The sequence below is a fragment of the Porites lutea genome, chromosome 8 (assembly GCF_958299795.1).
Source record: "Porites lutea chromosome 8, jaPorLute2.1, whole genome shotgun sequence".
Lineage (NCBI taxonomy): Eukaryota > Metazoa > Cnidaria > Anthozoa > Scleractinia > Poritidae > Porites > Porites lutea.
In genome coordinates, this window is record NC_133208.1 from 2,636,430 (window position 1) to 2,663,720 (window position 27,291).

At 38.7% G+C, this 27,291-nt stretch overlaps 2 protein-coding genes and 1 pseudogene across 3 annotated transcripts in view; 2 read left to right on the forward strand and 1 right to left on the reverse strand.

Annotated features, from left to right (window-relative positions):
• The window catches only part of LOC140945964 (uncharacterized), a 285,160-nt gene that overhangs the window by 120,214 nt on the left and 137,655 nt on the right, over nucleotides 1-27,291 (reverse strand). The window lies entirely within an intron of this gene.
• LOC140945082 (uncharacterized) lies at nucleotides 7,963-8,791 on the forward strand (annotated as a pseudogene).
• On the forward strand, nucleotides 10,522-21,106 carry LOC140945083 (beta-parvin-like). Its single transcript, XM_073394148.1, has 8 exons — nucleotides 10,522-10,624; nucleotides 15,226-15,409; nucleotides 15,797-15,813; nucleotides 15,923-15,984; nucleotides 17,022-17,090; nucleotides 19,148-19,249; nucleotides 19,805-19,874; nucleotides 20,711-21,106. Exons 1-8 carry the CDS (start codon nucleotides 10,522-10,524, stop codon nucleotides 20,785-20,787), a joined length of 684 nt encoding a protein of 227 aa, XP_073250249.1. The 3' UTR covers nucleotides 20,788-21,106.

Below are 27,291 nucleotides of genomic sequence, written 5' to 3' on the forward strand. Positions count from 1 at the left end.
AACCAATGTTACCATTCTACTTGTGCCTGAATCTTTAACAAACGTCGAAGTAGTGGAATAAATAGTATCTCCTTTAAGAGAATAGGCAATCTCTTTGACCTCTCCACCGTTTCGCGAATCAGACGCCACGTCAGTATTCAACATCGTGATGTATTTGGAAGCTGGGCTACCAACCAATGCTGACTTATCTTTCAATCTGATGTAGGAGCCTGCATACAAAAAAGTACTGGGGATTACTTTATCCACTTCTCTGAGCCAGTTGGAGCTCTTGTCCTGCATTATAGAATCCTTTAAGTCCAAAGCGCCTGACGAATCGCATGGCCATAATCTGAATGTTTTGGGATGAGGATGATGAAAATACTGAAAACAGGACTTATAATCAGGAGTTAAAATTGCGTACTCAGGTGGTCCATGAAAGAAACCTTTATACGATTCACGGAGTCCGTGGAAGGTACGAAGAAACCCGCAAACAAGAGTGTTTTTATAGGATGTGAAATGCATCAGCCCACATGCCACCGATGGACTATCAATAATACTCATCGGCGGAAATTGCTTAACTGGATCAAGAAGAAAAATTTCACCAGTCACATAGGAAATAGCAACTACTGACCCATCTTCAGAAATGGTAAAAGAAAAAATTTCTTCTTGAAACGGACTAACAATGTCCAAAACTTTCTTACCATCTTCCGTATTCCACAGGGCTAACCCATTCCGCTTATTTTGGCAGTCAGTTAGAATTTCCTTCTTCTCCTTGCAAAAGACGAAATTTGAGAACATACAGTCACTGTCAGGGAAAAGGGCTTCTTTGTCTCCAGTGAGTATGGAATAGCCATATCGGAGAGTCCCCGGGAGCACAAATTTCCTGCGTGGATGAAACGTTACAGAACGGTAGTAGGACAAAGAATCGTGTCTATGACGGTATGCGCTGTTGTTTGGATATCCAGAATAGAACACTTTCTTCGTAGTCAATGTCGGTCGAACCCATATCTCGTTGCCTGTCAGAATAGACCACAGATAGATAGTTCCATCTCGACATTCGCATACCAAGTAGTCCATTTCAGGTGAAACATCAAAACAAACGATTTTGTCTGAACAGTAAAATCGTGCCTTTTCAGCTCCCTTCCTTTCTTCTCTGTCTAAGTATTTCATGTAGGCTATTTTGGGCGTTGACGATTCAAGGATATCTGCTGCTGAAGACGACAATTCAGGAATCCCTTCGTTAATCAAACATTGGAAAAATAGATGAGGGTGATGAACCAAGATATAAGAGTGTTTTTTTAGAAGACTAACGAGAGAAGTCACAACGAAATTTCCTTCATCACTTAATAAACTGGAATTCTTAATAGGAAGACTGTAAAGATCTTCTATGGCGGTTGTACTCTTAACAAGAAGTTTCCCATAAATAAGCTCCAGGTCCGTAGCGTATTTATAGGTCTGTTCTGCTGTGACACTGTTGGTTCGGGACTTGTCCGGCCAGTCATGATCGTTGACCTCAAGCATGTGCTGGATACCATGACTCAAAGCATACGACTCAGTATTCGTGAACTGTCTGTCATGAACCCCTTTTCGCTTGATGCTATCGAGTTGAGAAGCACAAAGTTTAGAAAGGACGTCATGACCTTCTTTCTCGTTCACGGTGAAATCATGCTGTTCGTAGGGTAAGGATCCTTTTAACCAGTCCTTGATTGACTTGTGAAAGAAGTGAAGACGACCCTCCCGAACTGGTAACAGTGTAGAGATGGAAGATATTGCTTTTTTAACTTTTCGCTGCGCAGTCAATGATTTTCCTCCAGGGTTTAGAATTTTGGCAATGAATTCTACTGGTAATGGTTCCCTTGCAGCGGCCAATGTACACAGGAAAAGCAAAAAATGTTCCTCATCTGCATTAAGCTCTTTGCAAAGTTCATTCTCTAACCGTTTGAAATAGGACAAGTAAACGGATGAAATACCTGAAGGCAATACGCTTTCCAGCTGATCAGGGGTGAGAATTGAAACATTCTTTTGGATAAAATCCACTATATAGTAAGCGTAAATAAACAGGCCTTCTGATTTCTTAACCAGCTCTTTCAAGAGAAAATCTTTATTCTTTTCACCAATTTTGTTGCTGAGTTGATTTTCAAACAAGGTTTGAATGTCATTTAAGTTTTCCTCACGCTTTTGTTTAAGCTCGATTGGCTCTAAATGTCGCAACAGCTCTGTCATGCTCCTCTCTGGACGAGTTGTGATCAAAATTCTGATCCAAACTGGAAGCATAGAAAAGTGGTTACTGATTACATGTAGAAGCTCATTTCGTCCTTTGTACTCGCTTTCATCAAGACCATCAATGACTATCAGGGTGTTTTTTCCAGGATCTTGTACTGTTGTTAGAGGCTCTTTGAACAGCAACGCAAACAGCTCTTTAACACCCATGCTGTTGAGGTCTTTACCCAGATTTCTTGACAGCTGTTCCACTAGAGCATTTTTGTAACTTGGCATCGCTTGACACAAGTGAGAGGCCAAAGACTGGAGCATTAAACGTGGATCTCGATACCGTGAATCGTCATGCTGACAAAAGTGGCTTCCCGAGAGTCTTCCAGCTTTTTGCATTCTTTGCGAAACAACAGCGGAGATAACAGTCTTTCCCATCCCTGGATTTCCACTGATTACCATCACGCGATGTGGCGATGCTCGGTCATCTAACCAGTCTTCAATGCTTTTGAAGATCCACTCACGAGTACCTTCCTGGAATTTCTTTGTGTGAAATTCTATGTCTCCTTTGAATTCCGACTTCGCAAGAGTTCTTAGTACCTCATCTGCCTGCTCGTTTCTCTTTTTCGTCAAGCTTTTTACTTCCTGTTTTACCTCTTGAATTGACGCACGAATTTCGTCTACAGCTTGGCTTGTTTTGGATTGAGATTCACACACTCCCTCTAAAAGTGACTGTGCTACCCTCATTTCTTGTTGTCCTTTGAGTTCTATTTCTACTGCTTCATCTACAACATCCTGAGTATTGCTTAGGGATTGACGTAGCTCTTCCATCTTTAAAGTGCTATCTTCAACTGTTTTACTAAGTCTTAGTTGCGTCTGGCGGATATCCGTCAGTTGTGTTTTTATTTCGTCTTCACTGTCAGCCCACTCAATTAAGGCATCAAGATAATCTTGCTCTCCACCCTGCTCTGCCTTCAGTCTGTAAATTTCTGCTTGATCTAAACCCAGAGAATGAAGAGTAATGCTTATTTCTTGCCAGAAGGAGGAGAAAGATGTCGCATCTACACCGGTGGAAGTCACGTGACCATACAACACATTTCGGAAGAACTTAACGCGAGCAAGGTTAGCCTCGAGAGAGTTGTCATCAGGGGGCGGCTTGGTGTGCCATCCTGTCAGGGGAGGTGATAAGCCGCAGATGGTAGTTAGCAGCAGGAAAAGAAGAGTGATGTCAAACGTGTTAGAGTCTGGTACCCCTCCACCAGAGGGGAAGAGTTTGTCCCACTGATGCTTATTTAGTACTCTTTTACGAAAAAGGTTGGTAAGAATTGAGTAATTGGCATTGAGATCAGAAGCCAAGTTGGCAGGTGGGTGATAGCGATCGAAAGTCTTCCTCAGCACTGTTGTTCCGCCATCGATGAGAAGCCTGCTCAGCTTGTTTCCATTTATCTTCTCTCTTGAGCTGGCCAGGGGTGATGCTGCAGTCGCCATTTAGAAACCTTGGTGGAGGAGAAAATGTCTATGTCTTGATCTGTAATTCATTCTTAACCTACGTTGGCAAGAATAAAGATAAACGTGAGTCACACCACAACCATCAACTCGCTCCGTTATTTGTTTTGTTCATTTTCATGATTATAAGGCCATCAAACTGACAATTATGGGAGCAAGACTGGAATGACTATTATAAGAATTAAAACCAATGCCTTCAAGAAGGGTGTTTAACACATTAGCTGTCGAGGGTATTTAGTCAACACAACAGCTAGATTTACGATTGTGGACGATTTGAGTTGCTTAACTGAGCGCATTAGCATGATCCAAGAGCAAATGAAGCCTCAAAGTTCCGCTTTACTAGATATAAGGGAGTAACAGTTGCTTTAATTACAAGAGACACGGCTTTCTCTTTGTGCATAAAAGCAAAGGCTTAAAGCAATAAAAAGTTTGGAAATCATTCATTGCCAGGTCGTTTGTTAGAACCAAGCATTATACTAGATTATACATTATCGGGTTTCTCTCTTGAAACAAACTGAATGAACAATATTGGTCTATTGAATTTCAAAGATAACGATAGTGCAAAGAATAATCTAGCTAAGCAACGCAACACTACACAACACTGATGTGCAAAACAAATGCGGAAACTGAAGACAACGCAGCCATGGGCCTCAGCAATTTTCTCATATCTGCGACATTCAATATGAAACTTAAATGAGAACACGTAATCATATTGCCTGTAGTCATTATTTTCAATGTTGAAGTACGGTAATTAGCTTTCACCGGCCTTCTAAGTCATCATTATTTTACTATATACACCCAGAATCACTGATATGACCACTGGTTTTTCGTTTTTGCAAATTCTTTACAAGTTTTCTGACAAACGCGCTGCTTGTTGATGTGTTGTTCCCAAAAAGCAGAAGAGCCGTGTTGTCTCATATCCCGTGTCATATAAAACGCTGTCATTTAATGGCTGCGGCTGGGTTATCAACCGTGTCAGCTCAGTTTCAACGCGCACCATACGTTACGTTTTTCGACGAGTTTAACAGCAAAAGGAAAAGCTAAGAAAAGAATAAACTTGGAGATATCTTCAATACACAGAAAAAGCGGGGGGGGGGGGGGGGGGGGGTCTCCGGTATGGTTTCTTGAAGGCGGAAATATAAAGATATGTCTTCAGACTAGAGTGGCAAAGAATATTCTTTCGTTCGATATTTTCAGCTATGGTCATGACTTCTACTTAATATCGAGCACATGAGTTAATGGCGACAGAAAGCTTGGGTTATTAACTTCAACTTTCATTAAGCAAGTCGCTAGAAGCTAATAGAGCTTAAGAGTCGAGAGATTTAATACCAATTGTATTATCTGTTTCATGACTGTATTGTTTATCTATCCGTTGCTTACGCTCAGTCAGTCTGCTAAAAATGTTCTAGAAACTTTGAAACGTCTGAAAGTTGCAATATGTTGGCATCGATCGGAAGTTTTTTCAAAATCCCAAACGTAACAGAACTAAACAAAACTGCACTACATTGTGAAAGTGAAACATCGAGGTGTATACTTTTAGATGCCTCGATAAATGCCCTGTGAAACGATCTGTGGCGTATACAAGGCCCTGAAGCTATTTTTGATAAACTCACCTTTTCTGCTGCTACATTCTCTAACGAAGCTTCTTCAACGTAGATCCCTGGACAGGTTTCATAAAGAAACAAAGCGTTTCAAATAACGTGGCCCATCGATTAATCTAAAATTTAGACAGTTTAAGTATGACAACTTCTTGTTAGCATTTGAATAGACTTCTGCTGTTTGACTGTTTCGAAAACTTTACAATTAGAAAAAGGGAGTGCCCATTTATTTTTTGCATCAATGAGTACCAATCGGGAGGCGCTTATTTATAACTTAGCAAATGGGGGCAAAGAGAGAAAAGGGCGCACGAGGGAGGGACGCCACACAGTCTATCTCATTCCCTTCAACAGAGCTGTAGCTTAGAGAAGCTGCTGAGGAGTACGATAACTTTCAAAAAGAAAAAAAAAGAAAGAAAAGAAAAGAAACAACAGCAACAACAGTCAATCACTAGTCTGCATAACATGCGTCAAAAGGGGTAGAGGATAGGGAAGAAGGGAAAAAGGGACGGGGATTGGGGAGAGAGGACGTTTCTCCCTCCCCTCCTCCCCTCCCCTTTTTGCGCCTGTCACGGTCTAGCTCAAGAGCTTCAATAAACAATGGCAACCAAACCTCTTAGTGAGTTCTTTGATTTTTTATTTTTTAAGAGAATTTGTGAGAACAAGGAAAATACGTTCTAAATTCCGCTTTCTTAAAAGATTCGAAATAAAAATGACTCATAGTTTCGACACTGTTTGTGTTGTGTGTTTTACAGTCAGTTCGCTTTTAAAGACATTTCGAAGTGCTTTGGCGAGTTTAGAATTCGAGATGTTTTGAAAAAGAGGAATTTAGAACGTATTTCCTTTGTTCTAAATAATTCTCTTATAAAAATCAAATTCCAACTATCTTTGGGCTCCTGCCATAGTTCTTCTGCCACCGACAAAAATGTCCCCATCTCCACCCCAAAAAACAGCAAAACAGAAATAGTTCCAGTTTCCTTCGTCCGGTTTGGAACGCCTGGCGAAATCCTGTCACCCGTGCTCCAGTCACCATGCCCGTTGATAACAAGAGAATTGCAGGTCCTGGAATAACGCAGCCAGTTGTTTTGAGAGAAGGAAAACGCCTTCGAAAACCTCTGGTAACCTCGATCGTGTTTTTTGTATGATTTAGTGTCTAGAAGGTGTTAAATTGAAGAGCCTTAATTTGTTGTAGATCAGCAGCGAGGGTCAGCGACAAGATGGCCGCAAAGCGGACGAGCTGAGTCCCATGTGTAAGTTGCTTTGTTCCCTAAGAACATCATTCATTAAAGTTTGAAAACAAGTTAACTTTAATTTTTTTTAAAGTTTACTTTATAGAAATTAAGCGCAAAATTGAATCAACATCACTAAAATCAGAATTTTGTTCTTTGTTGCATATTGTGTATAGTTTTTTTTTTCTTGGTGTTGCGGATCACCAAATGATGTCACCTTTAGCCTGTTTTGTGCTTCTCACCATCATAAGGTTCAAGTTTTTATTCAACCTTTACAAATCCTCATTTCGGCAAACGAATGCAGAATTTCTGTTGGTTTGTCAGTACCGACAAATTTACTGACAACTTTTGACTTAATTAAGCCAGAGTTCAACTGATATGAACCGACAAACCGAAAACAAACAACTTTTAGTTCTTGAAATGAAGAAGAGATGTCATGTGGCCGCATCTCAAGTCTTGAAAACATTCTTAACAATTAAGCCCATATGTATCAGTTTACGCTTTGGTGACGGCCAGCAAGAAAGGAAAAAAAGATGTTTTCACCATTTCCCTTCTTGAACTGATTTTTGACTATCATAAGAATGGCTAACAATGAGGTTTGCAACACAGAGAGCATATTTCCGACTAAAGGGATGTAAGTAAACAGAAAAATTATCATTAACATTTTTTTTCGCAGAAGCGCACAAACCAAAATTGCAGCTTTTTTTAGGATCTATTTTGATCTTTCTCAGTCTCACTCTCTGTATTTTTCCTTTGCCTTTCTTCTTTATAAACTGTTTTATTGCCCACTTTATCTTCTTTCTTTTGCATTGAATTGAGGCTGGCTAATTTTTAGTAAAGGGGCAATTTTAATCTTCAAAGATTATTGCAGGTAAACAGCTAAATTGACAGTGGATTTTCTCCCAAATGTTACTTTTCTTAATTTTCTTAGTGAGTGTAACTCTCATTAGGACTGCTCAGACTATCCTGAGAATGAGGCATTGATGGAAATATGTATATTTGATGACTTTGTTACTTAGCAACTTATTAGGTTAAAGTGAAAGCTATTAAAGTGGGTACTGGTAGTGAAAATATGCATGCTTTCATATGGAAGGAAAACGACCAAAGGCAAAGGGCCAGTAAAGGAAAAACGGAAATACACGCATGATGTCGCTGGCACGATACGAGTTTAATAATCTCATCTGTATACAGTATCATGTCCATGCCTTTCACGTGAATTTTGGGACCAAAAGCAATGTGAAACCAACATGATAAGGCCTGGTGGTGGTGGTGGTAGTGGTGGTTTCACATTGCTTTTGGACCCAAAATTCACGTGAAAGGCATGGACATGATACTGTATACAGATGAGATTATTAAACCATGATAAGGCCTGGGACTGGGTCGGACAAGATGTCGGTGTAGACGTGTGCGATTTTGCTCCGCGCTTGGCAATGTTGTATGGCCGAAACTGTTAAACGAAAATCGAGGAAAAGCTCTTCAGCATCTTCCACTGACGATAATCTTTCCCCAGATGGCAAAAAGTTAAGACACGACGCTTCGCTCTCAGATTCCGAACTGTGTGAATCGGACGAAGTGTTATCTATACTGAATATGGCGGGCGAAGTTATCCCGAAACTTGAACAAGTGTTGGAAAAACTTGAGAATTTGGAACGGTATGTAAAAGCAGTTGACGAAAAAGTTAGTAATTTGCAGGCAAAGGTGGATTGTTTCGAGGCTTTCAAAAACAAAACAGAAAAAAAGATAAAAGAACTGGAAGACGGATTGGATTTTGCAAACACGGAACGCGAGTCTTTCAAGGAGAAATTTGACAAGCTGAAATGCGAAATTAATCAGCTCCGGGACGAGAAACTATACATGGAAGTTTATCAGCGGCGGGAAAATCTTCGTTTTTTCGGAATTAAAGAAGAAGCCGATATGGAGGAGGATGCGAGAGAGGTTTTGGTTGGATTCCTTAAAACAGAGCTTGGTATGGAAAATGCAGACCAAATCGAATTCCAAAGGGTCCATCGTGTTGGAAAGCGTGTTTCTTCCAGTGGTAAACCTTGACAAATAATCGCACGTTTTTTGAAATATCCTCAACGTGAAGAAGTTATGTCCAATGCTAGAAAGCTAAAAGGAAAAAACTTTGGAATTTCGCCGGACCTTCCAAGTGAAATTTTGGAAAGAAGAAAGAAGAAGATGAAGGAATTTAAACAAGCGAAAAAGGACGGTAAGACGGCCTTTTTCAGTAGAGCGGAGCCAGATAAATTGTTTATTGACGGTGTTGAGATGTAAGAACATTCGAAAAATCATTTAGGCCACATATATTTTCTAGTTGTGTTTTTATTATTTTGCCAAGAACTGTACGTGGAGCAAAAACCTGAATGCTATTAATTAAGATCAAGATTGCAAGGTGCCAGTCAGAGGTGGCACTAACAGCTTTGGCTGGCCACTATTTTATTTCTATTTGTATGTATAGTGTTTGTTCTTTGTGGCCATTGTTAGTTTTTGTCATTGTTTTTCTTGTTATTTTCGTATTGTATTGTTCTCTAGTTGTTATTGTAATATTTGTCTTGCTTTATTTAGATCTAGGTTCACTTTTTGTTTTACGTTTGATTGCCTTCGTTTGTTATTTTCTTATTGTTCTGTTTTCTTTTGTTATTTGCGTGGTACACTTGGCTAAGGCTACTGATTGCCTGTTGTTCAAAAGAACCGTTAGCGTTGGCTTCTCTCATTTGAAGTTTACAGATTATCTCGTCGCACATGGGGCGCCAAAACATAAACTTTAAACTTTTATCATTAAATGCTCGTGGAATTCGCTCTTTTGATAAAAGGAAGTCTATTTTTAATTGGCTGTTTAAATCTTCTGCCGATATATGTTTCCTTCAGGAAACGTATAGCACCCCAGAAGTGGAGAATGAATGGAAAAAACAGTGGAAAGGCAAAACGTTCTTTTCCCATGGAACTAATCATAGTAGAGGCGTTCTTATTCTTGTTAAAGATCAGCTAGATTTTAGACTGCAATCCTTAAAGGTTGACTCGCAAGGTCGATACGTTCTCCTTGAGGCCCTTATTCAGGATTCTCCATTTGCACTTCTAAACATCTATGCACCAAATAAATGTGCCGAGCAGTGCGATTTTTTCAACAAAATTTCAGAGGAGCTTAAAAGCTCGCTCATACTCGCGGATTCTTCTTTTGTTATCGGTGGAGACTTTAATGTGATTTTTGACCAAGATCTTGATGGAAGTGGGGGTATTAAGAAAACGAAGGAATCAGTCAAAATTCTTGAGGATATTTGTTTGGAGCAGGATTTGATAGATATATGGCGTGTTAGAAATCCGACGGAGAAACCCTTTACGTGGAGACAGAAGACCCCAATTATTCAGAGACGTTTGGACTATTGGTTGGTAAATGATTCTTTGCAGGACGACATTGTTTCAGTTGACATAATACCATCTATTAAATCAGATCACTCTGCAATTACATTGTCAATTAACGGTATAGATGACAGTAAATGCGGAGAAGAAATGATTAAACTGTCTCTATTTGCAGATGATATGACCTGTATCTTAAAAGACAAAACATCTTATACAAATCTGTTTCGTATTCTCAACTCTTTTGGAGAGTGTTCCGGCCTAAAGGTGAATGATGAAAAAACAGAAATCATGCCTCTAGGAGACAATATCCTACAGGAGAAAGACTTCCCAACTCATAGTATTTGTGAGATCATAAAAATCTTGGGGATATATTTTGGTTATGATGATAGACAAAGGAACAACCTTAACTTTAGTCAAACTTTAAAAAGTATAAAGGAATCAATCAACGTATGGAAATGGAGAGGGCTCTCCCTTTTAGGAAGAATACAGATAGTCAAAACTTTCGCAATCCCAAAGCTTATGTTCAGAGCATCGGTTATACCAGTCTCTAAAGAACTAATTAAAGAGGCAAACTCAGTTCTCTACAACTTTATTTGGAATGGGAAAGACAAAGTGAAGCGTCTTGCATTGATATCTGATATATAGAAATGGGTGGACTCAAAATGTTGGACATTCAATCTATGATTTGCGCTAAACGAATAACAATCATGTTTAAAGAAATTATTGGAGGATTACTCAAGTCCTTGGAAAGTAATCCTAGACAAACTTCTGTTACCAGTTGGAGGTCGTTTTGTATTGCATTGCAACTTTCAAACTTCTAAATTGAAAATCAGTCTACCAGCATATTATAAGGAATGCTTCGATGCGTGGTCGGAGGTTAATGGGAAGACTCCAAGTTGTTACGAGGAAATCATTAATGAAATTATCTGGAACAACAAATTTCTTTGTTATGACAAAAAATCGATGTACAGAAGAGATATAGTAAACTTAGGCTTCGTGAAGATTAAGGATTTAATTTCTGCGAACAACTCCTTCTCGTGCGACTTCTCTTCACTTACAAACCCTGAACAACGATTTTTTCTTATGAGTATTATCAATTCGATTCCCGCAGAATGGCGCTCACTTATTGAAGCATCTACAAACGTAACATCAGCCAATCCCATACCGATTACCCCAACTATTAAGTTGCCAAGTGGTAATGTAGTGCCAATCCTTGATATCTCTCCTAAACAGATCTATCAAATCTTTCTGCAGCAAAAGCAAATTGCGCCCACCGCCAAACAGAAATTGTCAAACAATTACTCAAATATAGATATTGATTGGGAAAAGGCTTACACTTTGGCCTTTCATTGCACTTTGGACACAAAGATCAGGGAATTTCATTACAAAATTTTAAATTGTATAATCTTTACAAACGTGAAACTTAATTTAATTGGTGTAGTGGAATCGCCAAACTGCGCTTTCTGTCAAGAAGCAGCGGAATCCGTCGAGCATTTACTCTTCTCCTGCAGGATATCTTCTGAGTTTTGGAAGCATGTCTTGTCCTGGCTAAGAGATAATGATGTTCATGTTGAGACAATTAATGACTAGTCTGATGTGATATTTGGAAAATTTGATATTGTAGAAGACTATATTCTAATCAATCATATTTTGTTATTAGCTAAATATTCTATCTACTGTAGGAAATGTCATAATAGCGTACCTTCAATTAGAGGTTTTATTGCTAGGGCAAGACGTGTCTTCAATATTGAGCTCCATATCGCCAGGGAAAAAAATAAACTTCTTTTTCATTTTCAAAAGTGGGAGAAGCTAACTAATGCACTTTGTAGTAGTTGATACCCATAGGTTAGTTAAAATTAGCAGGCATCTTTATTATTTTCGTCGTTGTTGTAATAGATACATATATTTTTCGTTGTTATTGTTATCCTTTTTCCTTTTTAAGTAGAATTGTATTTTATGTTTGTTCTTAAGTAACATTGTAAAACTTGTCTTTAATTCAATAAAAACTGTTAAAAAAAAAAAAAAACCATGATAAGGCCTACGAGCTCAATTGGACTGAACCGCCTCCCTCTCATCTGGGTGGCCATCGATATGTACATTCCTACTCTATGTTCTACTATATGGTTCAACTTGCACAAACTCACAATCATTACTTTTAAGAATAGGGTTGATATAAAGACTAATTCAGCTTCCCGGTCCCAGTCATTTATTGTTGATTATCTCCAAGGCTAGTGTTGTAAAAACATCCAGTTATAATCAGCTTGCTTTTTCAATGAGCTGTATTCAATGTATACTAGGCTCTTCATTCCATCAGTACAGCGTCACCTCAAAATCATACATCATATGGATAAACATACATATTGTTTATTAGGGTAAACCCCGTAGTGAAATACCATTGAATGCAGAGAAATACGATGTACTCTAGAGGGCATGTAAGCACCTTTTTAGGGGATGGGGAAGCAAAAGTGAGTAATGAAACTGCTGGTAGCACGTTCAGTTTCATCAAGTCTGCTACTAAGGTCTAGTACTTTTAACGTTGTTCTATACTCGAAAAAAATACAAGTCCTTTGAGGAAACCATCCCAGGGGGGAGGATGCCTGGAAATTTGTGGTGGGGGTGTGCCACCAGGTTCGCCACATCCTGACCCTATTTCAAACTAACAAGTTTTAATTATTTTCGATCCCCTTTTCTGAGACCTAGCCTCCAAAAGACATACACATTGTCAGACCTGGCGTAGGCAGAAATTATGTTACCATCACTATAATTAGGACCTGTTTACATGTAGGTGGGGGACCTCAGATAGGCGAGGTAACATGTGGCGGGTCACCCCACTTATCATGTACGCATGATCGAATTAAAATGAGAGATTATTTGGACAGGCGGGTTACGTCACATAGCTGAGTTCCCCCCACTTCCAGTCATCTAAACAGCCCCTTAGATAAGAACGCTAACTGAAAGATTTCCCTTTTCAGCACATTATTTCTATTTGCATATTACTCTTTCTTTTTCATTCATTTACAATTGAAACGACAACTACGTTCATGCATCTCTGTATTCCCTTGAAAAGCACTCGTGAAAGTCAAAGTGTATACCCGTTGTCAGACCAAAATGGTGCAAAAACTATACCTTTTTGGGCAGTACATACCTATTAGGCAATTATATAAGGGAGTATCCCCCGCGCATAAAAACTTACATCAGTCTGCTTCTTCTTTCGAACTGGCAGTTAAACATGCAGTCTGCCTGGACAAAAACATGCTTCAAATTTTCTACAAAAACACATACACTGTAGCACAGACAGTCTGATCCTCTGTTGTTTCACTTATAGCGGATCATGTTATAGAATACACCAAAAGCAGAGTATCTAGGGCCCTTTTCAAAAAAGGAACTTGTTGTCCTTGTTGAAAGTCCCTGACATTCAGATTCTGGAGGTAGAGGAAAAAAAGACAAAACAATGGGTGATTATATTAAGAAGTTTCTCAATCTTGCCCTCACACTCGGCAGTCGGAACGTCTGAAACAGGCTACCACTATTATTTGAGACGTTTACAAAGATGTCACATTTGTAACATATTGCAAGGCGTATACGAGGTCTTACTCTGCCAGCATATACAAACAAATCAGATTGGTACAATGTATGAACCTTTTTATTGCTGTATCTGAAGTTTTGCGAATGCTGAACAACAAATTCTCCTTATAAGCATGCTCATTTTTACATTTGTACTTTCCATGCCCTTAAGATGAATTGTATTAAAACATAGTGCTATATTTTGGAAAAGCACAACCAGTGATTTTTTTTACTGTATAATAGACGGTAAATATTTATAAGGGTTTAGTTTTAAAATTTACTCAGGAGGTTTATGATATTTCAACCAAGTTGTATTTATTTACTTTACCATTACGTTATTAAATTGAAGCCTCTGAATGGGCATTTCCGACAAAGAAACCGAACTGGTGACAATACGTCAAAGATTGGTAAGGCAACCATCTTAGAGATTAAAGCGACGATCGCTACCTTTTCAATAAAGTTTGAAAACGTTAGTCCGGCATGATGCACTTTCAAAAATTTTTGTTTTGGTTATATTTTCTACTTTTCGTCGTCGATGTGGTGCTCTGACCTCGCTATTAGCTATAGGGTTACCATGCAAAATAATTAATTCCAGTAAAGGCCACTATTTCGCCTGAAAAACTGATGGATGAAAAAACAACGAGCAACAAAATAGATGTCGGCAGGTGCCCATACAGAGGCTCTATAGTGTTACTTGATTTGATAACAGGAATGTCATATACTTGCCATTCTACACTGTAATTGAATGGTTTCAATTGAAATTTAGGCAGGTGCATTCATTTAAAAAGAAACACAAAATGAGATTGTTAGATCTACAATTAGACTATAAGAATATAAAGGTGATCAGAGATTTACACTTAAAATGTATTATATATTGTTGAGTTTTGTCGATTGTGCTCTTAGGCCTTATCATGGTGGTTTCACATTGCTTTTGGTCCAAAAAATTATGTGAACGGCATGGACATGATACTGTATAAAAAATAATTAATGAGGTTATTAAACTCATATCGTGCCTGCAACATCATGCATGTATACATCCGCTTTTCCCTTACTGGCCCTTTGACCATTCATGTGGGTTCATGTCAGTTGAACTCTCCCTTAATTAAGTCAAAATTTGTCAGTGAATTTGTCGATACTGACAAACCGACAAAATTTGTCAGTTGTCGGTTTGTCAGTTCATGTCAGTTGAACTCTCGCTTAATTAAGTCAAAATTTGTCAGTGAATTTGTCGGTTTGTCCGTTCATGTCAGTTGAACCCTTGCTTAATTAAGTCAAAAGTTGTCAGTGAATTTGTTGGTACTGACAAACTGACAAAATTTGTCAGTTGTCGGTTTGTCAGTTGTCGGTTTGTCGGTTTATGTCAGTTGAACTCTCGCTTAATTAAGTCAAAATTTGTCAGTGAATTTGTCGGTACTGACAAACCGACAAAATTTATCAGTTGTCGGTTTGTCAGTTCATGTCAATTGAACCCTAGCTTAGTCAAGTCAAAAAAGTTGTCAGTGAATTTGTCGGTACTGACAAACCGAGAGAAATTTTGCATTTGTTTGCCAAAATGACGATTTGTAAAGGTTGAATAAAGAACCTTATGATAGTGAGAAACACAAAACACTGGACACTGAGGGGGGCCATAGAAAGTTTCCCTGTTAAGCAGATTGACTTTACATAAAATGCAAGGGCTTTCCTCAGGGACAAAGAAAACTGATGTAATGATGAGGTGTCTGTTTTTTTTAAGTGGGTGTCTGTAAAACTCAGTTTGACTGTATATTGTGATGGGATCTTTTCTCCAGAAATACATGACAAGGACATTGTAGCCATTCTGCATCTGCTGGTTGCCTTGGTACGTCATTTTGAGTGTCCACAGAAACTGCCCAGTGGAATTACAATAAACACAGTCATTGTACAGAAGAAAGGAGGCATTCTGCTTCCTCAGAAGGTTGTTGAGGAGATAACCGAAGTGACTGAAGGAGAAGAGTAAGTGGCATGAGCATCAAGAATGTCAGATGCAATTGTTGATGTCTGGTGTGAAAGTGTAAAGTCTTGCTAGGTTTTTTTGAGGCCCTTTTCTACGGAAGGGGTACGTATATAACCTTAGTCTGAATTTCAAAACCATTTGTTTCATATCTTGCAAAGGAAGCCATGTCCCTGTTGATATTATTTTTTGTATATTATAGTATGTGCATATTTTTCATCGCTGTTGCAGTTTTAACCCATCTTTTTGTTGTTTGTCAAAATTTCATCTTTCTTATGTTGTTGTTTAAGGCCATGTTGCTTGTTGAAATTTTACCCTCAAGATTGAATGACAGTGACTATTTTTATGATCTTTAAATCACAGAATTTAACTCTTTTTTTCTTTTTTAGTGATGAAGGAAAGCCTGGTATGTTTTTGCAGTTCTTTCTAAACTTTTTCATAGTTGTGGCTGTTTTTCTTAACTTTTTGTCTAGTCAGTCATTTATACAGGCTCAATTTTTTCTTTTCATTTCTAGAAAGAGATACCTTTGACGCACTGTTTGATAATGCACCAGAGAAGCTAAATGTGATTAAAAAGGTATATGCAATTTAATTTTGGTGAAATTATGGCAGCCCTTAAAGTACTCTACAATAAGGTACATGAAGTAATTGCCACAGATTTGCCTCAGTTAAAGCCCATCTATCCTGGGGGCGGGGGGGGGGGGGGTACTTTAGGAATTTCTGGGTGGGGATGTGCCACTGGGACCCTGGAACCCTTAACCTATACCAGAGCTAGTTTAGCTGAATTTTGCTACCCTATACTAGAGTAAACTCCGCTAATCCCCCCTATCCTAGAGTAGCTGTTTTCCAGAAACTACTGAGGTCACTAGCACAGTCTAGCCAAAACTAAACCTTTTACCACAATTTGTAGTCTAGATAAAATCTTCAACCAACTGATCAGTTTTTCAGCGCTCTGATTTATATACCCTATCCTAGAGTAAACTGCTTGAAAACCATACCCTTCACAGCGGCACATACCTATATAGCCCATATATGGCAGTACCCCACCGGGCCATCTATCTGATTTGAAAACTGTTATTTCTCACCTGCGATTTTTTGTTCATATGCGCATACAGTATGTTTAGAAGAATACCCCACAGTATGCACATATATTATCCATGAGCTTTCTTTAGGATTTTAGTAGCCTGATGTATAATGGCAGTTTCATTTTTTCAAGTGTTAATGATATTTACTTTTTGATGCCATTGCCACTTATGTATTTCCACAAAAACTGCAATTATACCACAGGGAGTTAGGGAGTTAATTATTTAAAGAGATCCAAGACAGATGAAATGTGTTGCAATAGGCTGTTTTACATGATGACGTCATTTTATGAACCACAGTGTCTCAGTGTTTTGCTTTCTTGTGCAAATTAGGGCTTTTATTGTTTTAAACCTCGCTGGGATTTTCAATTGCAAATATGAAATGAAATATGAAATTGAGTCTGGTATTAGTAACACTAAAACGACACTGTTGTGCAAGTGGCCAATTCTGTGAGAAACTGTAAGACATTCAAAAAAAGTATAGTTTTATGGTAATTACTGATAGCAAATTGATTGATTGATTGATTTGTAGTCTCTGCAGAGTTTTGTTAACAAGCATCTAAGCAAGTTAAGCCTGGAGGTTGACAATATTGACTCACAGGTACTAATGAACTACAGGGCTGTTATTAAGGGCCATGAAATGGGAATTTTGCCCCGGCTACCAAAATGAATGTGATTTCTGGCTATTTTGTTTGGAAAATAGTTCCAATAGAAATCCTTAGCTGTTTGTTTCTGTCTATGTGTCTTGTTTAGCCAGCAACGTGAAATCTTAGAGATGTTCCTGGACCTAGACAGGACACACAATATAACATAACCGTTTTTAACCAACTTCTAAATCATCCTTATGGTATTTTAAATTGTTCAATCAACATAAAGGTGATGAGGATGATCAGAACTACATATAAATCATGAAAATAAAAGGTCTTATCTTTAAAAAAACATTAGTGCATACAGTGTACCAATATTGAAAGGTGTAGAGAAAGAAAGTCTGTAATCGTTATGTTCGTATAGGATCATTTTTTGAAGAAGTGGGGTAGTGGATCCATGGGATACAGGGAAGGGGGAAGGGGGGGGGGCGGGGCTACTTTAGAGCACTCACGAAAATTTATCATGACATTGTGGAGGCTCACTACATAGACTTTGGTGGTTTTCACTTTTGGAACTTTAGGATGTACATACTTAAGACTTGTAGCACGATACACATGTACATTAGTGGTTGCTCCAATATATTTTCCTATATCTTTGCAAGCTAATGACGGATTTCGTTTAAACTTTCTACCTTACTTCAACAAGGATTATAGTTAAGTGATATGTTAAAAAAATATCATTTGGAAGAACCTAGGAATAAAAAAATCTTGAAGATGAAAGAAAATAGTTACAAAATCAGCGTGTAACGCGTAACAGCTAATTTGCATGAAATAGTTAAAAAAGTAAAATTTCACCCTTAACACTATCTCATTAAGAAAATTCAACAGAGCAGAAATATTAAATAGGAAAAAACGACACCATACGCAAAATTACAGTTCTCTGCATTTATTTTTCAAATAACGAGAATTATAATTCTAGGGACGATTGCCATTCAATGCCTGTGTAACGCTCAAGGTCCAACACCGCTCCATGCCTTACAAATATAAGGCTAGCGACTTCCAAAAGCACCTACAAAAGAAGATAATTCGTCTGAGTAAAGTTCATAACATTGTTTACAATCGAGTAAGAAAGGTTTTTAAAGATTACTCACGGCGATGAAGAAATAAAGAATTTTCGTGTTCGGAAACTAAACTGTTGTGTACTTTTGATGTGTGAAATTAAATATTACTTACCCAAAAGAAAAGCTGTATCTCAGCCTCTAGTTAACAATGGTCGCTGATACACAGCTGCAACACTGTTCAGTTACTGGTCTTCAAATCCTGGTAAGGTTTTTAGTCTTCAGTAGGCTTAAAACGAAGAAATTCTACAAATGGTGAATCGGAAACATATTTCCAGTTGAATGCCATGTTTGTCTAAGCGTAACGATCGAATTACCACCACACTCGCAGCAGAAAACTTCCCAAGTGAAACTTGAATTCAAGCCATTTTCCAGCCGAAATCCACAAGAAACATCGAAGGAGTCCTGTGTAACCTCTCCTTAGTATCTGGGGGGTGTTTTTATAACAAATCAGGGGCAAAAAGCGGGAAAACGTGAGGTAAAAATAGAGTGGACGTCACGATTGCGTTACACAAATACCGAGATGAATACCAAGAAGAAAAGCCTTTCAAATAAATGTGGAGGGAAGAAAAGATCAAGAAAAAGAAAGAGGCAGACAAAAAGCACTTCGAGCTTAATAAATTTGTTGTATTTTAGCGATAATAGTCATGCTAAGCAAGCTAAAAAGTCAGATGCCACGCCCAAAAAGGATTCTGGGTAATTTCTAAAATAAGCTATAGACAAGAATTATAGCATGAAAATTTTCCAAATATGTTTCTTTGATGTTAATTACTTAATATCTGGCAAGTAATGATTGTTTGGGAATATTTTACTCATCTTCATAAAAGTGCCCTATGTTACACTGATGTACATGTGTATCGTGCTACAAGTCTAAGTAATAAAAGGAACTGCTGCCTTTTAAATAGATTATTAATAGATTAAAATTGTTCATTTTTTTCTTTTTGTTGCCTTAGTTGCATGATGGTGTTTACCTTATCTTTTTGCTGGGGCTTCTGGAAGGTTTCTTTGTTCCACTTTACCAGTATTACATCACACCAGCAAACAAAGATCAAAAGGTATGCTGCAGTTAATAATTTAATAGACGTAGGGATCACGCTTATTCCATATCGTGCAATTCGTCAAATGTTGGCAAATTTTTCTGGCGTTGAATTCTAAAGGATTGTTTCAAAGTACAGGAAAAGAAAAAGGAAGTCGTTGTCTTTTGTTCATGTCCTCCACAAAACGTGAAATTAGGCGCTTTCACTTCGTAGTCGTGCAGTGACGGCAGTGGAATGTACAAAAAGCTTGATGCATGTGCAAAGTTGTTGTTTTGTTTATCAAACCTATTGCTTTCTTGCCGTTCTCGTTGCTGTCGGCGTCGTCTTTTCTTAAGCTCCCTATTACCTTCTCGATAAAACGTGAAACTAGGCAATTTCACGTCGTAGTCGAAAAAGAAAAAAAAATGTATCAAGAAGTATTCTTCACGTGCAAAGTTGTTCTTTTGCTAATATAAACTTACTGCTTTTTTGGCATTCTCGTTGCGGTCGCCATCTGCCTAAAGATACGAAGCCTTTACAACATCCCTGTTGTTTAAGCTCGCTCCTTACTGGTGTTTTCATTATTCAAAACAGCTCCATAATGTTGCTTTAGCTATTGACCTCATGAGAGACAGTGGAATGAAGTTTCATGCCAAACCTGAAGGTAAATGACTTAGTCAAGTAAATTTGAAGGTAAAAGCTATCTCTAAAAAGAGATGATTCTCGCCTGCTAATTTTGGTCGGGTCTTCAACCTGGGAGAGGTGTGGGGCTATAATTTATGGGGAGGTATTTAACAATTATTCCTCGAGCCCGAATGGGCTCTGAGTTAATAGCCCATGACGCCGAAGGCCGAATGGGCTATTGACTCAGGGGCCATGAGGGCGAGAGGGATAATTGTTTTAGTAAAATCCAACTAGTTGGTCAAAAATATCGAGAATAAAAAAAAATTAGCTAGTTAAAGCTAGTCTTCAATCCTTTTTTGAGGCCAAAAAGCCGGTGCTTTTCGCTTCTGGTAGGCTATAACATATAGCCTAGTAATAGCTCAACCAATCAGAACGCAGCATTGATAATAGACCACTAGTTGGATTTTACTAAAATGGAATATAAAAGGGGCCTCGGGGATATAGACGGCCCCAAAAAGTGTGTACCCCCATTCCCTCAAAGTATTCAGTCCCCTTTTTATCGAAAGGAGCGGAACAGAAGTTGCAACAGGAAAATATCTGTGTTAAAAGCGAAAGAAAGAGAACAGTCTCAAGGACAATTAATCAATTAAGCCATCTTTGATACCAATTCCAGGCCTTTGCGGTTATTTTGCAGTAAATGGTTCAACTGATCTGTACAAATGGTAAACGCGATTCCGAGCCAAAATTTACCAGTCCTGAATTTTGCGTACCGTTTGCCCAAGCCGAGGATCGACTGGTAAACAATCAGGATAACCCTTTGCACTTTCTTGTTGATGACTGAGCTTATTTGTTTGTTTGTTTTTTTTTTTTTTGCAGATGTGGTTCAGAAGGACCTCAAGTCAACACTCAGATTACTTTATTCGTTGTTCCAGAAATACAAAAATATGAAATAACTTCTCAGTTGGATTTCCTCTTATGTGTAGACTGGTGGAACTCCCACATTGTATCAAATGGACTCAGTCGACAAGGAATTTAAACTCCCGTTGGCCTGTTTCTCGAATCTCCCAGTAATTAATGGGCCCCCAAAGCTGGCGTATTTGCATTCAAGGTTGAGGTATTTTAAATAGTCTTAAAAGTTATGCATTAAAGTAACCAGTTTGCGAAATACAATAGCCTAGTAAGGGGATTAAAACCGACGCTACTATTCTTTATATTATTTTGATTTTAGAATATGACTTCGGCTCATAAAGCAATGCATATGGGACTTTCGAGAAACGGGCCCCCGCACCTATAACCCGTCAAGCCTTAATATTGACATACATCCAATTTCTCCTAACATTTTTACTGCTCAAGCAAGCACTAAAGTAGTGAGAGTAACGGAAGTCATTACTTAGGATTACACATCTTAATCGTTAAGCAAATTCTCCTCAACATTACCATAGGTATTGTATGAAGGACAGTGTAGAGAGTATGATGGCTGATATTAGGACTTGAAAGGCTCATCAGCAAAAACATCTGTAGGTAATTCTAAAAACTCTTGTTGTTCGACAGTACTGTGCAAACCAAGACAGTACAGGCCAGTTTACACAGGCAATACTTCGGCGGTTTTCAAGCAACTTCGTGGCGTTTTCTTGGCCTTTTTTTTCTGCAATTTTGGCAATCTTTATGCAGTAGTTAGTATAGCGCACGTGCATGATGTGTGATGTCAACACTTTTCCATCTAAAGACCCAGGATAGGTTTCTTTAACCTGCGATGAGGCGTTTTTTTCTTTTTGAGAAGAGAGATTTTTAAAGACGTATTAGATATATAGGGAGGGCATGATCGTAGGTTTCAAAACGTAGGAAACGGACCTTAAATGATATGAAGAATGTAACATGCAATTCAGGTACTGTAAGTAATATACTCGTTGGCCAAAATGTTTTTTCGTCTTTTTGGCTGTTATATATTGTCAAAACAAAATATTCTTTAATAAGCACGTACACATAAAATATAGTTTTTTGGACAGAAATAAACGCATTGAGCTGTTGATTTTACGTTGTTTCTTCAATGACTTGTATTTTTGGACGATTAACTTTAAAAGCTAGAGGCCTCTCTTCCGAAACCAAACACTTCCAAGCTCCAATTCTATCTAGAACGCACGGAGAGCAGCCATTGGCAACCATTTTCAAATACCCGATCACCAATGTTCTTTTGTAAATTGTAAAACAGACGCTATTACAAGATTTTTAACCGACGTTTCGACAATGCTGCCTTCTTCAGGGTACAAAACTATACACCGTTAAAAAAACCCGTTTAATTAACTCACGCTTACTCGTCGACGCGCTCTGCCACGTGCGGTATAACAGCGTCAACTTTAAAATTTTCAAATGAGCATTAAGTAACTACACTTCGCAGGGTGTCTGTTATACCCGGAACACCCCGGGACACTCCCGGAATACTCCGGAACACCCCCTGATGGGCCGAACGCCCCCGGAACACCCTTAAAACTAGGCAAAAAATTACAAAAACAAAAACTAGGCAAAAAAAACTACAAAACCAAAAAAAAAACTCTAAAATATCATCAATGAATCAATAAATAAGTTTTATCTATAACTGGAAAACGGAGATTGGGTCAGATTGACGAATTCACGCTACTTAACGACTTCTGAAGATTTTAAGAAAGTAGTCCGTTGCCTTTATATGAATACTTACGGGCCTTTTTGTCTGAAATATAGCTGAAAGAGCCGCTAGTGAAGTCAAGAAAAAATAAATAAACCAAATATAAAATGTCTTTTAAATAAATATCATGCCGATTTGATGTCTATCGTGTTTGAGGAGTATCACTTATAAAATTCACTAATTTGATTCTTGTCTTGTTTTCTTTTACTTTGATATATTGTCTTTGATCAAAAAGAAAAATATTCTTGGTTTTAGTGTTTCGTTTTAATTTTACAGGTTATGCTCCTTTTTTTCTTTCGAGCGGGTAGATTACGTAAACTGCATGTAGAATTCTTTGTTCTGTAGGTATTTCCCGGAAGGGAGGGGGGCACTCCCTTATTTGGCCTTGACGGGTATGTGCCCCTGAACAGGGCACGGTTTTCAGGGTCTTGGACCGGAATCGTTTAAAATATGTAAAGGTTGGATATAAGCTGTCTAAATTTGTGGTACCAGCAATTTTTTTAAACAAAAAATCCAATTCGACGATGTTCTTTTGAAAATAACTTAGTTCTGTCAGCGAAACGAAACGAATCAGGGTCCTAAAATAGGTTCTCTTGTCTTAAGCACGGTCTGGGTTTGAAGGCCTCGGCGGCAAAACTTTACCCAAACAATCCTTGAGTGTCCCCCTCGGGTTTAAACCTCGGGTACGGTCAACCTCGTCCCCAGGGCTTTTCCCTTGAAAAATGGAAAAGCCCTGGGGACGAGGTTGGGGCACGGTCCGTTATGTTTTTTTGAGATTAGTGAGCCTTAAGACTGACGCGCGATGTTCTGTAGTTCCTCCGTTGGAATAAATATTTTTGTTTTAGTTTAACAGTCTTTGCGACTGTTCTGATGGTTGTTAAGGCAGCTTCCTCGGAAAGAACACCCTCTCTGTCTTGTTGTGCCAGGATATACGTTTGAGTGTCCTGGCCTTGAGTATCGCTGACCACCCACTACTGGGAAGCTGTCACGTCCATTTCTATGTCATTTTGAAAATCAAAAACGCCATTTGAGAAATCAAGCGCTATAATAAATTTTGGAAATCAAAGATTACCTGAAAAATCAATATGAAACACTAACACACACACAAATTTTTTTTTCTTTTTAATCAAAGACAAAATATCAAAAACTAAGAAAACAAGACAAGAATCAAAATAAGTGAATTTTATGAGTGATACTCTCGAACACGGTAGACATCAATTTGGGTAGAAGATATTTATTGAAAATATATTAAATCCCTCATGGGCCATCCGCTTGGGACTGGGTCTGGCCCGTCAGGGGGGTATTCCGGGGAATTTCCGGGTGTCCTGTAGGTGTTCCAGGGGTGTTCCGAGGGTGTTCCAGGAGTGTTTCGGGATGTTTCGGGCCTGTTCCGGGTTTTTCCCTAGGGATTTTTATTGATATTTTCAAATTCCCGTTCAGCTGGTGCAAGGTAAAACTCGAAAATAAAACGTCACCTCATGATTGTTATTCTTTATAGGTGATTGGGTCTTCCGAGAATTTTTGGAGTTTGCTTCTGTCTCTCACCCCGCAAAAAATTCTCGTGTCCATACCTCGAACCAGCTGGCGGCTATTTGAATAACCTTGCCAATGAAAATCTTTTGAAGTTGATTTTTATTCAATCGGTTACACTTTAAAACCAGGCCTGAGTCGTTCAAGGCTGGGTTAAGATTAGTGCGTCAAATTTTGATGCAGATATTAGAGCTTTTACGCTTTCTTTCAAAAAGCAAATTCAGTTAAATTCTGTTTGTCAACAATTTGATGGTTGATTGCTCTAAAATGAACCGAGAAAATTTTCCGAGAAAACGAATTTGAACAAATGTAATTGATAGCTTTTATTTGCACTTGTCCACGTACCTTTAAGAGGCCGACCATTTAACTCTTGAGGGGTGGGGTGGGTGATTTCTGGTCATCAAGAATTTTTTTCTAGCAATCTGGTCGGCAGGATATTTCCCTTAAGCTTTCTATTACATTTGTGCTCGTACAAGCGCTTGCAGGAAATTTTTTTTCTAAGCAAGTATGAAGTAGCTGGGGCAAGAGAAGTGTGACGTCGCGTTACTATGGAAGCAAAATTTCTGAATCTCGACAATCTTTCTGACGGAGTTAGTCTTCTGCACTGTCGAATGATGAAAGAATAGTATGGACTACCGTTTTGTTTCTGAGTGCAATCATTTACAGTAAAGTCATACATATCAATTGCTCCGTTTTTTTTTCTGCTATATTTGAAGGACCACGGTTTGTTGAAATCCATGGTAACGTGACAGAACGAATTCTCCTCTAAGGAATAAAATGTTTTACATGGTTGTGTGGTTTCCGAATTCCTATACCTACAATCATCGTCAAAGTGTTGGGAAGGCTGCTACTTCCTACCTCTTTTTCCTTCCTCTCCTGACCCTGGCCCAATGTTGAGCAAAACATGAATGTTTGTTCACGGAATTGTTCTGTTATATCCCATCAATAGAGAGCTTTTTAGATTCCAAAACGAAGACGACTGGGCGCGCTCGAACCAACGTCATTTTGGCGAGAAAAAGTGGTAGCCGTCGTCAGTCTGTTACGAGTTTTAGCGAGAATAGAGAGCTTTAGATTCTAAGACGAGTACGAGATTTTCTCAATACTGAGTAGTGCACCCGCGTGAGCCAGCATCATTTTGGCGGGAAAACGTGGTAGCCGTCGTCATTCTACTACGAGTTTTAGCGCGAATGTCGTGCTGGCGAAAACTCTGAAGATGACTACCGCACAGGTTGTCGAAACGTCAGTCACTATCAACAACAACAGTCCTATTCAGGACTACGTTCACCCGGACGATCAAACTCAACCTACTTTTGAAATGACTCCTGGGTTCAAACCTTTCACAAGATATCAAATGTTAGAAGTTTTGTCTTTTTGCGATCGGGAAAGCGCGTAACCTTCACTAAAGATAACAGTGCTAACTTTTCTAGTGAAAAATGGTAAAATGAAGCTTTCTGGGAAGTCTATATTTTGAGAAGACGCAAAAAAACTTCAAGTCAAATCTCGTACTCGTAGTTGTGCTCGTGCTAGAATCTAAAGGTCTCTAATGTCGTAGTGGTGAAAATAAGTTATCGAATGTAAGGAGTTTTATCATTTAGCGATCGGGAGGGGGCTTAACCTCCTTCAACGGAAATAAGTTTGCTAACTTTTGTGGTGAAAAAAGGTACAATGAAGCTTTCCGGGGGGTCTATTTTTAGAGAATAGGCGAGAAAACTTAAAATTAAATGTCGTCCTCGAATCTCAAACTCTCTATTGAATAGGGGGACGGGGGATATTTAGTAACGGAGAAAACTGAACTACTCTTTAGTTGTACAACCTTCCCAACTATTTTTGTCCGTGATGATTGTAGTTATCATGATGTCCCTTCTCTTTAGGGTGGATTTCAACTGTAACGTAATTTTTATGCGGGTAAATAATATAGCGACAATGTATGAAAGACCGCGCGTATTTAAAGGAGATGTGTCGCGAAATTCAGCTAAATTAGGAAATAACAAAATGTCCGTTAAATTAAGAGAAACAAAAAAATAAGCTGTTAAAACTTTAAAGGAAAGTTTAAATAACATAAAAGAAACAACAGATGCCACGGATGGGCAAAACTGAAGAAGATTGAAATTCGGGTTTTTGAAAACTGTTCAGCCTAACAGTTTTTCAAAGTTGATCCCTGATGCTTACAACTTCAAAAATGATGCTAAGGAGACATGTTTGTCTCAGATCTCTGATTTTGTCATTTACATGTAATTTCTTTGCTTACTTTAAGTTCCATAGCGACTGAGGGCTAGTAATTGGCAAAATTAAACAAAATGAACTGGACTGCTGTGACACAGCCCTTTTAAACAAAGTTGAGCAAAGTTCAACTTTTGCGTTCACGCGCGACCTTCCATACATTGGCTTTATGTTATTTACGCGCGTAAAATTTACCAGCGTACGCGCGTAAAAATAACAGGACAGTGGAAATCCACCTTTAAGGCCCGTTTACACGACCGAAAAAATTGGAACGGCCCGGATAAAAAGAAGAACGGCTCCGACAAAATTCGACGTGTAAACGGTACTTGACCCGTTCCAGTTGTATCCGTTCCGTTCCTAAAAAGGTCCATAGGCGGCTATGGACCCCTTTCGGAACGGAACCGATAAACGCCCTTTTTTCGGCACCGTTCTGTTACGTTTTTTATGAGCCCGTGGTGCTCCACGTCAGTTGTTTAGCGTACGTCACATGCGTGTTGGAAGAAGAAACTGGAAAGTATTCTTCGACACTCGAAAGCTAGCATACCACTGATCGTCAGAGTAAGTGCTGTATGCAGTGCCGTAGCCAGACCAAACGGCCAACCGAGGCAGGCGGGAGTTGCTAGGGGGGTTCGGGGGCATGCCCCCCCCCCCCCCACCGAGAAATTTTGAACTTTAGTCTCTCGGAAATGCGATTTGCAGCGTTTTCTGGGCCTTTCGGTAACTTTTTTTCGAGTTAATTTAAGTGGAATTTAAAAAGCAATAATCAGAAACAAGCTACATAATCTGGGTGACCGTTAACCTCGCCAATGGTTTTGATCAGTATTTGTTCAAAAAAAATTTGAGTTAACGTACGTAGCCCCTTGAGATCGATGATATGGTAATTTTTTCATAGTATATTGACTGAATTGCTGAATTCTTTGTAATATCATGATGCGTTAAAAATATCCGATGATCGCTTATGCAAAATAAAAATGATCGGCGAAATTCGTCAAAATTTTACCGAGGCGAGTGCCTCGGTTGGCCTCATACTAGCTACGGCGCTGGTATG